General features: G+C 34.6%; 1 protein-coding gene across 13 annotated transcripts in view; it reads left to right on the top strand.

The window, feature by feature from the left end:
• BLTP3B (bridge-like lipid transfer protein family member 3B) overlaps nt 1–14418 on the top strand; it is a 147262-nt gene that overhangs the window by 74277 nt on the left and 58567 nt on the right. For all 13 annotated transcript variants that reach the window (XM_058308593.1, XM_071219016.1, XM_071219017.1 and 10 more), the window contains 4 exons: nt 1446–1529; nt 1781–1963; nt 2464–2582; nt 7779–7920. In XM_058308593.1, the coding sequence (XP_058164576.1) occupies nt 1446–1529; nt 1781–1963; nt 2464–2582; nt 7779–7920 (528 nt within the window). The remainder of the gene's footprint in view (nt 1–1445; nt 1530–1780; nt 1964–2463; nt 2583–7778; nt 7921–14418) is intronic.

Genomic DNA, 14418 nt, shown 5'->3' with positions numbered 1-14418 from the left:
AGCCAAATTCCTGACCACTGATTTTGGTCTTAAAATCTCTTCATTCTACAGGTTGGAATTATCTGAGATGGCTTCATCTACATTCACTTTCTCATATAATTCCTCTGATCTAGTACTCTTCTTGGCTTTTGTTCAGCCCCTTAGTTGATTTTATATAAGGCAAAATCCAGAGATAAGCTTTCCTGTACTAAAGGACTGTCATAATTCATTTAGAAAATATGGGTAAACCCCCTTCAGCATTATATATGTTGCAAGTGAGGGTGTGTGTGAGTTTAGTAGGTGTGATCAGGATATGTATGTGCTATTCATATTGGGTCTGTAGCATTATTTTCACATTTAAAGCACAATGAATTATTATAAGTGATATCACAGAGATGGGCATAGATCCAGGTCTCTTGATTTTTCAGGCCAGTGTTTTTTCCTTTACGTCATATTGCCTTTCATATAGTTAGGAACTATCATAGAACTGTTTGGAGTTGAATAGGTAAAGAGTAAGGGACAGTTTAAAGCACACTATTGATTAATGTTCTTTTTTTATAAATTACTAAGTAAAAAATTTTATGTTTATCAAAAGTATGTATTTCTGTACAATAAAATTAATATAGTTTAAACACGTAGTTTGAATTCAATAGTTCTCAAGGCTTATTACCAGAAATCATAGTCTCCTGACTACCTTGACAGTTTCCCATTTTCCCAGAAAGAGCCACGTTGAATTTACTAGAAATTTTACTAATTAAGTTAAATTGGAGTATAATTAATGTAAGGATAGTATACATTGCTGTATCTTAATTTGTGTTTTCCTAACTTCTGGTTTGACTTGTCTGTGCTGTTTTAAAAGTTGATTTTTGTGTTGGGTTTAGACTGATTTGTGACCTACTTTTTATTTGACTAGCACTAGTCTATCACCTAACCTAATAGAGTCTCAATTTCCTCTTTGGTAAGAGGCAGTATGATATAGTGTACAGTGGTTAAGACTGCCTGGGTTCTGTACTCAATAGCTGTCTGAACTTAGCCTATTTGTTTAATTTCTTCGTGCCTCAATTGCCTTATCTGGAATAATGGGCCTTAATAATAATAGCTGTTGTATAGGATTGTTAGGAAGAGTAAATGAATAAATATTCTTAAAGTATTTGAAACAATGTCTGACATGGTTAGAGCTATAAATATAAATGTTCTGCTACTATCATTTATAAGCTCTAAGAGGGCAGAGATTCTGCTTTACTTCAAGCCAAGGACCTTACAAATGATACAGGCTCAATAAATATTTATTGGGTTGAATTGCATTTTTGAAAACTCTTAATAGATTCATGATAAAAGGGAGACATTTACCATTACTTGGACTCCAAGCATAGTCAAGATTTTCTGTGGTAAATTAAATGTTTCTGATATTTGGTTAGTATTTCTTTCTCTCTTTCTCCTTCAGTTCCATCTTTTTCTTTTCCCAGAGTCAAACAGACGAGTTACTGGAGGGGCTATGCAACTCTCTTTTACTCAACTAACTATAGATTATTATCCTTATCACAAAGCAGGTATGTGTGACAATTTCTTTAAAACATATAAATCTTTCTTTAAAATTACATAGCCGTTATTTTATTTTATTTAAATGCTTTAATCATTTTCTAGGGAGATTAAAATCAATACTAGATGAAGTCTGTAAATTTATTGGAAGATTAAAGAATCCCTTCAGAATATGGATAAATCTCTCAGGAAATATTGTTAAAATAGAATGAATGAAAATTGTACATTTTTTTCAGTGAAATATCTGTTATTCATTTTACAGGAGATAGTTGTAATCATTGGATGTATTTTAGTGATGCAACCAAAACAAAAAATGGATGGGCCAATGAGTTGTTACATGAATTTGAATGCAACGTTGAAATGCTTAAACAGGCTGTAAAGGATCATAATGTAGGTTCACCTCCTAAATCCCCAACACATGTCTCTCCCCAGCACACACAAACAGGTATTTTAGCTATAACAACATTATGGCATTCCCCTAATATTAAGTTGTGTGTACGTGTGTGTGTGATCATAATATATTTTCTGTAAATAATTATTATATTTAATTAATGTCTAAAAAAACCTCTGCATCCTTCATTTAGACTAACATTGGCTTATGGACCAAAACACTTTAAAAATTAATATAACCAAGGAAAATAATACCCAGGTGGGATTTTTCAGACTTTTAAATATCTTGTATCTCTCTCATTTTTTAACAAGAATTTCAGGCAGAAGTTCTTGTAGGACAGTATCTTAAATGTGTTGTGTGTGATTTCTCTTTAAGGAAGAATAAGCATCATAATAACTTACATTTCTGTACCAATTTATAATTGATAGTTTTCACATATGCTAAATTGTTTGAGAAATTAGCATTCATTTTTATTTCTAGTCATTGTCTTAATAGTAAAACCGACTATTAAAAATAATTCACAATAAATTGAAAGGACTTTTTGTTTCCTACAGAGAAAGTCTCAGCTCTGAAAGGGACTTCCAGAACTCCTTCAATATTATCTCAACAATCAAAAGCAAAGCTAATGTCTAGTTCTGTTGTGGTTAGACTTGCAGATTTTAATATATACCAGGTATGTTTTATTTTTTTAGTGAAATCTTCCCTTAAGCAACTTGTATAAACCAATGCCACCATTTTATTTTAAAACATCTTGACCAGTTCAATGAAATGGTAAAATGAGATGGGATAGAAAATATTAGTTCATTAAGTTTTGTATATATGGTATGTCTGGTGGTTAAAGTAAAAGAAATTAAATTCTTTTTTTGTTTTATTGAACTACCAGGTATTTGCTAGAGTAAATTGTATTCTATGAGCATAATTTTATAGCTAAGAACTCTGTTTTTTTTTTAAGGGCAGGCTTTTTTTTTTTTTTTTTTTTAATTTAACCACCCCTTTCCCCAGATGGTTCTCTCGTCTGTCTGCTGATTGTTTGCTCGCCTTCTGCAGGTGACACTGGGAACTGAACCCGGGAAGGGATTTTTTATTATCTTTTTTTTTTAATAATCAATTTTATTGATACATATTAATAAAGCACAATCCATCCAAAGTATACAATCAATGGTATTCAGTGTAATCACATATTTGTGCGTTCATTACTTCAGTCATTCTTAGAGCACTTTCATTGTTCCAATACTACTAATAAACAAAAACCAACCAACCGACCAAAACTCATCACTTCTCAGTCTCTCTCTGCTTTCCCTCCTGTACATAGCTGCTATTCTTTTTCCTCTTCTCTGGTGTATTTGTACTTATATTTTGCAAAAAAAGTCTAATATATGCAATATCACACATATTCGTGTTTTACATGAGGTTTTACTGTCTTATAGAGTCTGATGCTACAGTTTTTAGCTTTCCTTAGAATAATATACATGACCTTAACCCCTTTCAACCAATGTCATATCCATAACAATAGTACTGCTTGTTACAAACAGCATGATATTCTTTAACCATTTCTATTCATTTTCAAAGATTTACAAACAACCTTTTTACCAATTTTATACAGATTAACCCTTAGCTTTCCATTTTCTACCCTCCTATTTTCTGGTGACCTATGTTCTAATGATTAACTCCTTGAGTTTCCATAATATATTTAGTTCATAATAGCACAATCATATATTATTTATCCTTTTGTGTCTAGCTTGCTTCACGCAAATAATATCCTCCAGGTTCATTCATGCTGTCATTGCTTCATGACTTCACTTCTTACCCTTGTATAATATTCCCTCATGTATATACACTACAATTTGTTTATTCATTCATCAGTTGATGAACACCTGGATTGTTTCCAGCTTTTGGCAATCATGAATAATGCTGCTATGAACATCGGTGTGCAGATGTCTATTTGTGTCTTTGCTCTGAGTTCTTCTGGGTATATACCTAGTAATGGTATTGCCAGGTCACATGACAAGTCTTTATTCAACTTCCTTAGGAACCTCCAAATGGTCCTTCACAGTGACTTTACCATTCTACATTCCCACCAACAGTGAATAAGCATTCCTATTTCTCCACATCCTCTACAACATTTATAGTTTTCCAACTTTTCAATAGCAGCCAGTATAAGTGTGAAATATTGCATTGTAGTTGTGATTATATTTCCCTAATTCGTAGTGATGTTGGATATTTTTTCATGTGTTTCTTCACCATTTGTATTTCTTCTTTGGACAATTGTCTTTTCAAGTCTTTTGCCCAGTTTTCAATCGGGTAGTTTGTCTTTTTATTTTTGAGTTGTATGATCTCTTTGTATATCATGGATATTAAATTAAATTACTCTTATTCAAGCTGTAATCATATAACATGGTCTAATATCAAAATCCTTGAGATGATCACAGTAGGGTATAGAACGTCTTATTTTAATGAAATAAAGAATTATAGATTTATATTTTCGTTTATGAATTGTTATGATTTATTTTGATAAGCCTATGACTTTGAGACAACATTATCTGAAAAATTTATATTTAACACAGAAATTCTCAATGGGGGGTGATTTTGCAACTCCTCTACCCCCTAAGTATATTTACCAATGTCTGGGGACATTTTTGATTGTAACAACTAGAGCGGGGCTGCTGCTAACATCTAGTGGGTGGAGACCAGTGATGCTGTTAAACAGCCTGCAGTGCACAGGATAGCAGCCACACTGAAGAACTATCCGATCCCAAAGGCCCTTAGTACTAATATTGAGAATCCTTAATTTAACTGTTATTTTCTTATTATGCAGTTATTTCTTTCTTTACTTTCTATATACAATGAAACTTATTTAAAGCAGACATTAAAGTTCTTTGCTATGTTTAAAATGTATTGCTTTATTATAGACCTCTACTTTGAGGTATATGGTAATATCTTAAATGGTTAACAGATCATATATTACATATTTATAATTTTAGGCATGTTTGGGATCATTCTAAAAACACTGAGTTGGAAATAAAATCATTTTTCTTTTAGTAGTAGTCTTCTAGGTATGGAAGAAATAAGTATCTTTAAAATAGTGTGTATTCTGCATTAACAGAAGAAAGCACAGAAATATTATTTTATTAGGAGATGGTCATTGTAACAGATTATTAGATGATCATATTAATGAAAAAAGCATTTAATAAAATATCAAATCCATTCCTGATAAGTTATTCAGTAACATGATAATGAATGTTTATTTGAAACCAAGAATTTCATTTTTTTCACTTAGTGAAGAAAAATTAGAGAAATTGCTCTCAAAAAGGAAAGCAAAATGAGTGCTCTCTGTTATTGATTATTTTATATATAAATTAGAGATAATGACTGTGACACAGTTGAAAAGCAGTGAGTAATAAATGTTGGGGTGAGAGATAATACAAAGAATCATTGCAAAATCCAGTCTTGTGCCTATGAATCTAATAATTACACGTAGAGAATAGAGATTAATGACATGATTGATTATAAAATAATCCATAAAAAATCAATGGAATTCTGGCATATTGGAGTTTTAGAGGAGGCCAACAAATAATACCCCTCTTTGCTTGATTTTGTAATCACATGAGAGATATATGCAGGAGTCTGATAGAGATAAAAATGTCATCGTTATTAAAACTAAAGGCCAGAGGACGTAATTTAAGATTGTAGCCAAGTGGACTTACCCATTCTTTATTCCCCTATTATTGACCTGGCAATACTACAGGTCTCCCCCCTGAAGACCTTTCTTGGTTGAATAGGTGGCATAGAGGAGCAGAACTGAATACATGTACTTCAGCAGCCAAGCAGATCCCAAAGAGAGAGAGTAAAGGAGGGGGTATAGTACATACAGAGAACACTTAGATAAGTCATTCTGCCCTAGAAGCCTCTAGGGAGGAGTGAGCGAGTGCTAGAAGAGAGGCCAGGAATATTACTTGAAATGCATATCTGTCCCAGAGTGATATGAAGCTAACAATATGTGACAAAAGAGAGCCATTCAAAATAGGGATAAAAAACTATTAACTACTTACCTCCACTTTATCATAGATTTTTCCCATGTGGGCGTTGGCTCACAACCTTCCTCTCCCCCCTATTTCCTGTAATCCTATGACTCTAGCAATGGAAGAAATTATATCATTGATGTGGAGACAGTGGCCACAGGAGTTGCTACGGTAGGGAGAGGGAAAAAGAGGTGTGATATTGGGGCATTTTCAGGACTTGGAGTTGTCCTCAATGATATTACAGGGACAGATGCAGGATCCTATATATCCTGCCATAACCCACTGAATGGACTGGGAGAGAATATAAACCACAACATAAACTATAATCCATTCTGTGTAGCAATGCTCCAAAATGTACTCATCATATGCAATGAATGTATCACACTAATGAAAGAAGTTGATGTGGAAGGAGGCGGGGTGTGTGAGGAGTGAGGTATATGGGATCCTCTTATATTTTTTAATGTAACATTCTGTGTGATCCATGTATCTTAAAAAAAAAAGAGAGAATAATAAAATTTTTAAAAAAGTATTAAATACTTGCAGATACCCTTATTATGGCATATATACCCTGAAAAAGAAAATTTTAAGATTTAAATGAATTCATATGTAAATCATAGAGGGGAATCACAGATAACCCAAATAAATGAGCATAAAGTATATTAAAGAAACCCCACATACACAAATGTACCAAAACTGAACCAGATCAAACAAGAGTAACTAGAAAAAAAATTATGTTCATCCTAATTTGAATAACTTCTTAATTATTAAAAAGAAAGTGAAATAATCTTTTGTATATTAAAATAAGGTGACACTTTATTAGAAAAAGATTTGTCCCAATATATGCAGAGAAAAACATTCTTACTAGGTAATGTAGGGAATTGACTTAAATTTATGAAGACTGTAAAATAATCAACAGATTTGATAGGCCATTTATATGAGGAAACATAAATAAACCATTGATATATATTCCACTTCTTATGAGAAATACAAAGACATGTTTGTCGAATGAATGAAAAAAATTAAAATAACCTTGAGATACAATCTTGGGACTAATAAACTAGCATAAATAAAATTGATGAAAATTTTGTTTGACTTTTGGGGAAATTAGTAATACATTTTTTATGTGAATATAAATTAGCTGTTTTGTGGGGAGAGTAAAAAAAGTAATCTTAAAACTAGTAGTCTTCTGGAAAAAGAGCAAACTATTTGACAAGAGTGTTTATAGCTGTATTATTTTTAATAATAGTAGAGCAATTCTGATAAGGAATTATTATAAAGAGCATACTGGGAATACATTCTGGTCTTGGACTTAGATTTGTGTCCAGGCTATGCCATTTACTTATCTACATTATTTTTAACAAGTCACTTAACCCATTTGACCCCATTTCTTGATCTGAAAACAGCAGTAATACCAAACTTCTCATTCTTGTAATGGCTTTATGATATGTAAGTCTAAAATATATAAATTATAATTTTACCATATTTATATGTTAGAAAGAATCATCATTAAAATATTTTTGAAATGGCATTGCATAGAAAAGTATAAATAAAATTATTTTCATATCTGTTATTTTAAGGCTCAAAGTAATACATTTGCAAGGGATGTCATACAAAATTGATTTTCAATTGATAAAGATCCAAACAGGTTTATAGTTTTTTAAGTAGTTGGTGGCTGTTATTTAAAAATGATTTACTGTGAATTAAATAGATAATAAAGTTTGCATTGGATAAGAACCATTAATAAATTATTGTAAGTTGTTTTAATAGAGTTTGGAATGTCCATGTTGCATTATTTCTTTGGAAAAGGACTTTTCTTCCTTGTGACTTTAATTAATTTAAATATTTTTCAGGTTTCTACAGCAGACCAATGTCGTTCTTCCCCCAAAAGTATGATTTCCTGCAATAAAAAATCCCTGTATCTTCCACAAGAAATGTCAGCTGTCTATATAGAATTCACAGAATATTATTATCCAGATGGAAAGGATTTTCCAAGTAAGAGTTTCCTATTTTTGGCTTGTCCATTACTATGTTAAAATTTTTTTTTTTGCTGAGTTTTTGAGTCTTATAAATATTAAAAAACTGAAGTTGCTTATTCTTTATTCTTGTTATCAATGTGTGTAATATATTAGTCTAGTGTAGGATTTTAACATATTGTTATTTGTTGGTATGTCCTTCTTCCTTACTAGTTCATGGCATCTTTGACAGGAGGAATGATATGGTATACTTGATTCATTTTATTCCTGTGATTTTTACTCATTTTGAATTTAGTAGCTGTTTGTTAAATTACAAAATAAATGAAGGTTGAGTTGTTTGTAGAATATAATCCTTTCCATTGCAGCTGTACTGTTTTCTTTTCCTATGAGCAGTGTATGAGGGTTCCAATTTTTTGTATCCTTGCCAGCACTTATTTTCCATTTTTAAAATAATAGCCATACTAGTGGGTGTGAAGTGATATCTCTTTGTGGTTTGATGTGCATTTCCATGATGATTAATGATGTTGAACTTCTCTTCATGTGCTTTTTGATCATATGTATATGTTCTTTGAAGAAATGTATATTCAAATCTTTGTTCATTTAATTTTAAACATCTTTATTGAGATATAATTGACATACCATACAATTCACCCATTGAAAGTATGTAATTTAATTGTTTTTAGTGTATCCACAGTTGTGCATCCAGCACCAGCACCACAGGCAATTTTTTTTATTTTTTTTTATTTTTAAAGATTTATTTATTTATTTAAATCCCCCCTCCCCCGGTTGTCTGTTCTCTGTGTCTATTTGCTGTGCCTTGTTTCTTTGTCTGCTTCTGTTGTCATCAGCGGCACGGGAAGTGTGGGCGGCGCCATTCCTGGGCAGGCTGCACTTTCTCTCGCGCTGGGTGGCTCTCCTTACAGGCGCACTTCTTGCGCGTGGGGCTCCCCTACGCGGGGGACACCCCTGCATGGCAGGGCACTCCTTGCGCGCATCAGCACTGCGTGTGGGCCAGCTCCACACGCGTCAAGGAGGCTGGGAGTCTGAACCTCGAACCTCCCATGTGGTAGACGGACGCCCTAACCACTGGGCCAAGTCCGTTTCCCAGCAATTTTAGAATATTTTAATCACCCCTAAAGAGAAACCTTGTACCTTTTAGGTATACTCCTTAATCCCCTCATCCCTCCAGCTCTTAAACAACCACCAGTCTTTTTTCTGTCTTTGTGGATTTGCCTATTCTGGACATTTCATATAAATGAAATCATACAATATGTGTCCTTATGAAACTGACTTCTTTAATAATGTTTTCAAGGTACTTCATTTCTATTTATGGTCAAATAATATTCCATTGTATGGATATATCAACATTTGTTTATCCATTCATGAGTAAGCAAATGCATGTTTTAGTTTCCTAGGCTGCTCCAAGCATGAAATGGCTCATCTTAAACAATGGGAATTTATTTGTTCCTGGTTAGAGTTCAGCAAAATGTCCAGTCCAAGGCATCATCAAGGTGATGCTTTCTTCGGAACCTCCAGGGATCTTTGGCTTCTCTGGCACATGACAAGTCACATGGCGGTATCTACTGCTCTTTCCCTTCTCTTCCAGGTTTCATTGATTTCAGTTTCTTGCTTCCATGGTCTTCTCTGTCTCTCTGTGTTTATTGATTCTGTTTATAAAGGACTCTAGTAATAGGATTAAGACCCATCCTGAATGAGGTGGGTCTCACCTTAATTAATGCAGACTCACCAAAGGGTCCTTCTTAAAATGGGTTTATACCCAGGAATGGATCAACTTTAAGAACATGTTTTTTGGGGGTTATATACAGCTTCAACCACCACACTCCACTTTCTGGACTCCCCTGGAATGAATGTATTTTTCTATATGCAAAATGCATTCATTCCATTATAGTATCTCAAAGGCCTTAAGTCATTTCAGTAACACTGCTTAATACAAAGTCTCATCGAGATTAGTTGTAGGTGTGGTCTGTCCTGGGGCACACTTCCCATCTGTCTGTGTACCTGTGAAACCTAGAAAACAAATTATCTGCTTCTAATATACAATGAAGGGACCATCACAGTATGAAGAGGCACTTTCCAAATATTGGGCAGACTCTTTCTACACACATGGGTGGACCCACTCTCTTGGCCCAAGAAGATGTCTTCAGTCCAGACCATAAGTTCCATGATTCTGTCCTTGAAGTGATTTTTCCTTGAATCTGTCCTTTTTTGTCCCTTTAGTCCAGGCTGGCAGTGGTTCCATTCATACAGATCTCATAAAAAACACAAAGGCCTGAACATGCTTCATTATATTTTCTTATAGGAGTTTTATATTTCTGGTTCTTTTATTTAGGTCTTAAATCCATTTGAATTGGTGTGAGGGTAGTATTGCTTCATAGAAGGAGTTAGAGAGTGTTCCCTCTTCAATTTTTCGAAGGAGGTTGACCAGGATTGTTTTTAATTCTTGGGATGTTTGGTAAAATTCTGTTATGGAGTCATCTGGTCCTGGGCTTTGCATTGTTGGGAGGTCTTTGATTATTTATTCTCTTTACTAGCTATTGGTCTGTTGAGATCTTCTGTTTCTTCTTGAGTCACTGTAGGTAGTTGTGTGTTTCTAGGAATTTGTCATTTCATCTAGATTATCTAATTTTTTGGCGTATAGTTCTTCATAGAATCCTTTTTTAAAAAAAAGATTTATTTTATTTATTTATTCCCCCACCCCTACCCCTCATTGTTTTGCACTCGCTTTCTGCTCTCTGTGTTAATTCATTGCTTGCTCTCTGTGTCTGCGTGTCTTATCTTTAGGAGGCACTGGGAACTGAACCTGGGAACTCCTTGTGGGAGAGAAGTACTCAATCACCTGAATCACCTCTGCTCCCTGCTTTGTTGTGTGTCTCATTGTGTTTATATCATTGTGTCTCATTGCGTTATCTTGTTGATTCAGCTCGCCAGCCAGTCGATTCAGCTCGCTGTCTTGCTTATCTTCTCTAGGAGGCACTGGGAACTAAACCCAGGACTTTATGTGGTAGATGGGCACCAAAATGTTTGAGCCATATCAACTACCCCATAGTATCCTCTTTTTTTTTTTAGATACCAGGGGCTGGGGGATTGAATCCAGGACCTTGTATGTGGGAAGCTAGCACTCAACCACTGAGCCGCATCAGCTTCCCTAAGTTCGTTTGTCTTGCTTGTTGTTTGTTTTTGTTTTTTTAGGAGGCACTGGGAACCAAACCTGTGACCTCCCATGTGGGAGGCAGGACCTCAACCACTTCAGCCACATCTGCTCCCCATAGTATCCTCTTAATAATCATTTTTATTTATGTGCAGTTGGTAGTACTGTCCTTTCTTTTCATTTCTGATTTTATTTATTTGTGTCTTCTCTCTTTTTTCCTTTGTCAGTCTAGTTAATGTTTTGTTGATTTCACTGACCTTTCCAAACTTTTGGTTTTGTTTATTCTGTTTTTTTTTATTCTCTATTTCATTTACCTCTGCTCTAGGCTTTGTGTTTCCTTTTTCCTACTCTTTTTGGGTTTAGTTTGCTCTTCTTTTACATGATCCTCCTCTTAAGAGATTTGGCCTCTGATCTGAGATCTTTCTTCTTCTTCTCCTTTTTTTTTTTCGAGGTACCAGGGCCAGAGATTGGACCCAGGACCTCATATATGGAAAGCCTGCACTCAGCTGCTTGAGCTACATCCATTCACATCCTCTTTTTTATAAAGAACCATTTCTACGTAAATAATTTCACATTCAACACTGCCTTTGCTGCATCCCATACATCTTAGTATGATGTGGTTTCATTTTTATTTGCCTCCAGATATTTCCTAATTTTCCTTGGGATTTCTTCTTTGACCTATTGGTTATTTAAGAATATGTTGTTTAATTCCCACACATTTGTAAATTTCCCAGTTCTCCCTCTGTTATTGATTTGTAGCTTCATTTCATTGTGGGCAGAGAAGAGACACTGTATGATTTCGATATTTTTAAATTTATCGAGTCATGTTTCGTGACCTAACATAATATCCTGGAGAACGATCCATGTGCACTAGAGAAGAATGTATATTCTGCTGCTCTTGGGGAAAGTTTCTGCATATGATTGATAGGTCTAGTTTGTTCATAGTTTGAACAATACTTGTTCATGTCTTCTCTTTCCTTATTGACCTTTTGTCTAGGTGTTCTATCCATTATTGAAAGTGGTATATAGAAATCTCCTACTGTTAATGTAGAACCATCCTTTTCTTTCTTCATATCTGTCAATATTTGCTTCAGATATATTGGAGCTTTGCCAGCAGGTGCATATATATTTTGTAATTGTTATCTTTCCCTGTTGAATTGACTCCTTTAGTAGTATATAGTAACCTTCTTTGTTTCTCATAACAGTTTTTGACATGTCTGTTTCATCTGATATTAATATACCTACCTCAGATCTCTCTTTTATTTCATTATTTTTAAAATTTTATTTTATTTTTTAAGTATAATTATTTTTAGGAGGTACCAGTAATTGAACCTAGGACCTTGTACATGGGAAGTAGGCACTGAACCACTGAGCTATATTCATTCCCCCATCTCTCTTTTTGATAATCTTATGAGATTTATTTTAAGGAATTGGCTCATACTGGCAATTTCTAGATCAGGACATTAGCAAGCTAGAAACTCAGCAGATGACGTTGCAGTCTTGAGGCAGAATTTCTTCTCAGGAAAGCCTGTTTTGTTCTCATTTTCATTCATCTTGAAGTAGTTACTGATTGCTCTTGCAATTTCTTCTTTGGCCCGCTGATTAAGAATGTGTTGTTTAATCTCTATCTATTTGTGAATTTTCCAATTATTCTACAGTTATTGATTTCTAGCTTCATTCCATTATGGTCAAAGAAAGTGCCTTGTATAATTTCAGTCTTTTAACATTTTTTGGTACTTGTTTTGTGACCCAACATGCGGTCTCTCCTGGAGACTGATCTGTAAACACTTGAGAAGAATATATATCCTGTTGTTTAGGAGTACAATGTTCTGTATATGTCTGTTAAGTCTAGTTCCTTTATCATGTTATTCGAGTTCTCCTTATTTATCCTCTGTCTTGATGTTCTTTCTATTGATGAGAGTGGTGTATTGAAGTCTCCAACTGTTACTGTAGAGATGTCTGTTTCTTTTTTCAGTTTTACCAGTATTGCCTCATGTATTTTGGGGCATCCTGTTTATGTGCATAAATATTTATGATTGTTATTTCTTTTTGGTGGATTGCCCCCTTTTTTTTTTTTTTTTTTTTAAAGATTTATTTTTATTTATTTAATTCCCCTCCCCTCCCCTGGTTGTCTGTTTTCTGTGTCTTTTTGCTGCGTCTTGTTTCTTTGTCCGCTTCTGTTGTCGTCAGCGGCACGGGAAGTGTGGGCGGTGCCATTCCTCTGCAGGTGCTCCCTCCTTCGCGCTGGGCGGCTCTCCTTATGGGTGCACTCCTTGCGCGTGGGGCTCCCCTATGCGGGGGACACCCCTGTGTGGCATGGCACTCCTTACGCGCATCAGCGCTGCTCATGGGCCAGCTCCACCCGGGTCAAGGAGGCCCGGGGCTTGAACCGCGGGCCTCCCATGTGGTAGACGGACGCCCTAACCACTGGGCCAAAGTCCGTTTCCCGGATTGCCCCTTTTATTAATATATAATGTCCTTTGTCTCATATAACAATTTTACGTTTGAAGTCTATTTTTTCTAACTACTCCACTCCAGCTTTTTTTTTTTTTTTTGGTTACTGTTTGTATGCAATTTTTTCCCCAGTCTTTCATTTTCGACCTATTTGAATCTTTGGGTCTAAGGTAAGTCCGTTGCAGATAACATATAGATAGATCACACTTTTTAAAAATCATTCTGCCAATGTTTTGATTAGGGAGCTTAATCCATTAATATTCAGTGTTATTACTGTAGGCAGTACATACATCAACAATTTTATCCTTTGGTTTTTATATGTCATATCTTATTTTTTCTCTCTTTTTATCCTTTTATTTTCCATTACTGATAATCTTCATTTTTACATGTTCCTCCAAGCATTTCTCTCCTGTTTTTTTTTTTTTTTTTCTTTTCAGCCTTCAGAACTCTTTACTATTTCTTGTAAGGCAGATCTCTTGTTGATGAATTTTCTTGGTTTCTGTTTATCCATGAATAGTTTAACCTTCCCCTCTGTTTTGAAGGACAGTTTTGCCAGAATTCTTGGCTGGCAGGTTTTCTCTTTTAGTACCTTAAATATATCATTCAACTGCCTTCTCACCTCCATGGTTTCTGATGAGAAATATATACTTAGTCTTATTGCTTTCCCCTTGTATGTGATAATTGTTTTTCTCTTTCTGCTTTCAGGATTCTCTCCTTGTCTTTGATATTTTACATGCTGGTTAGTATGTGTCTCAGTAGGTCTATTAGGATTTATTGTGTTTGGGATATGTTGCACTTCTTGGGCATGAATATTTACATCTTTCATAAGAATTGGAAAATTTTTGACCATTATTTCCTCAACAATTCTTTCTGCCCTTTTCCCCTTCTCCTCCT

This window comes from Dasypus novemcinctus, chromosome 12 (assembly GCF_030445035.2).
Source record: "Dasypus novemcinctus isolate mDasNov1 chromosome 12, mDasNov1.1.hap2, whole genome shotgun sequence".
Taxonomy (NCBI): Eukaryota; Metazoa; Chordata; class Mammalia; order Cingulata; family Dasypodidae; genus Dasypus; species Dasypus novemcinctus.
The sequence above is the reverse complement of the archived record's forward strand: the minus strand, read 5'-3'. Positions and strand labels throughout refer to the sequence as shown.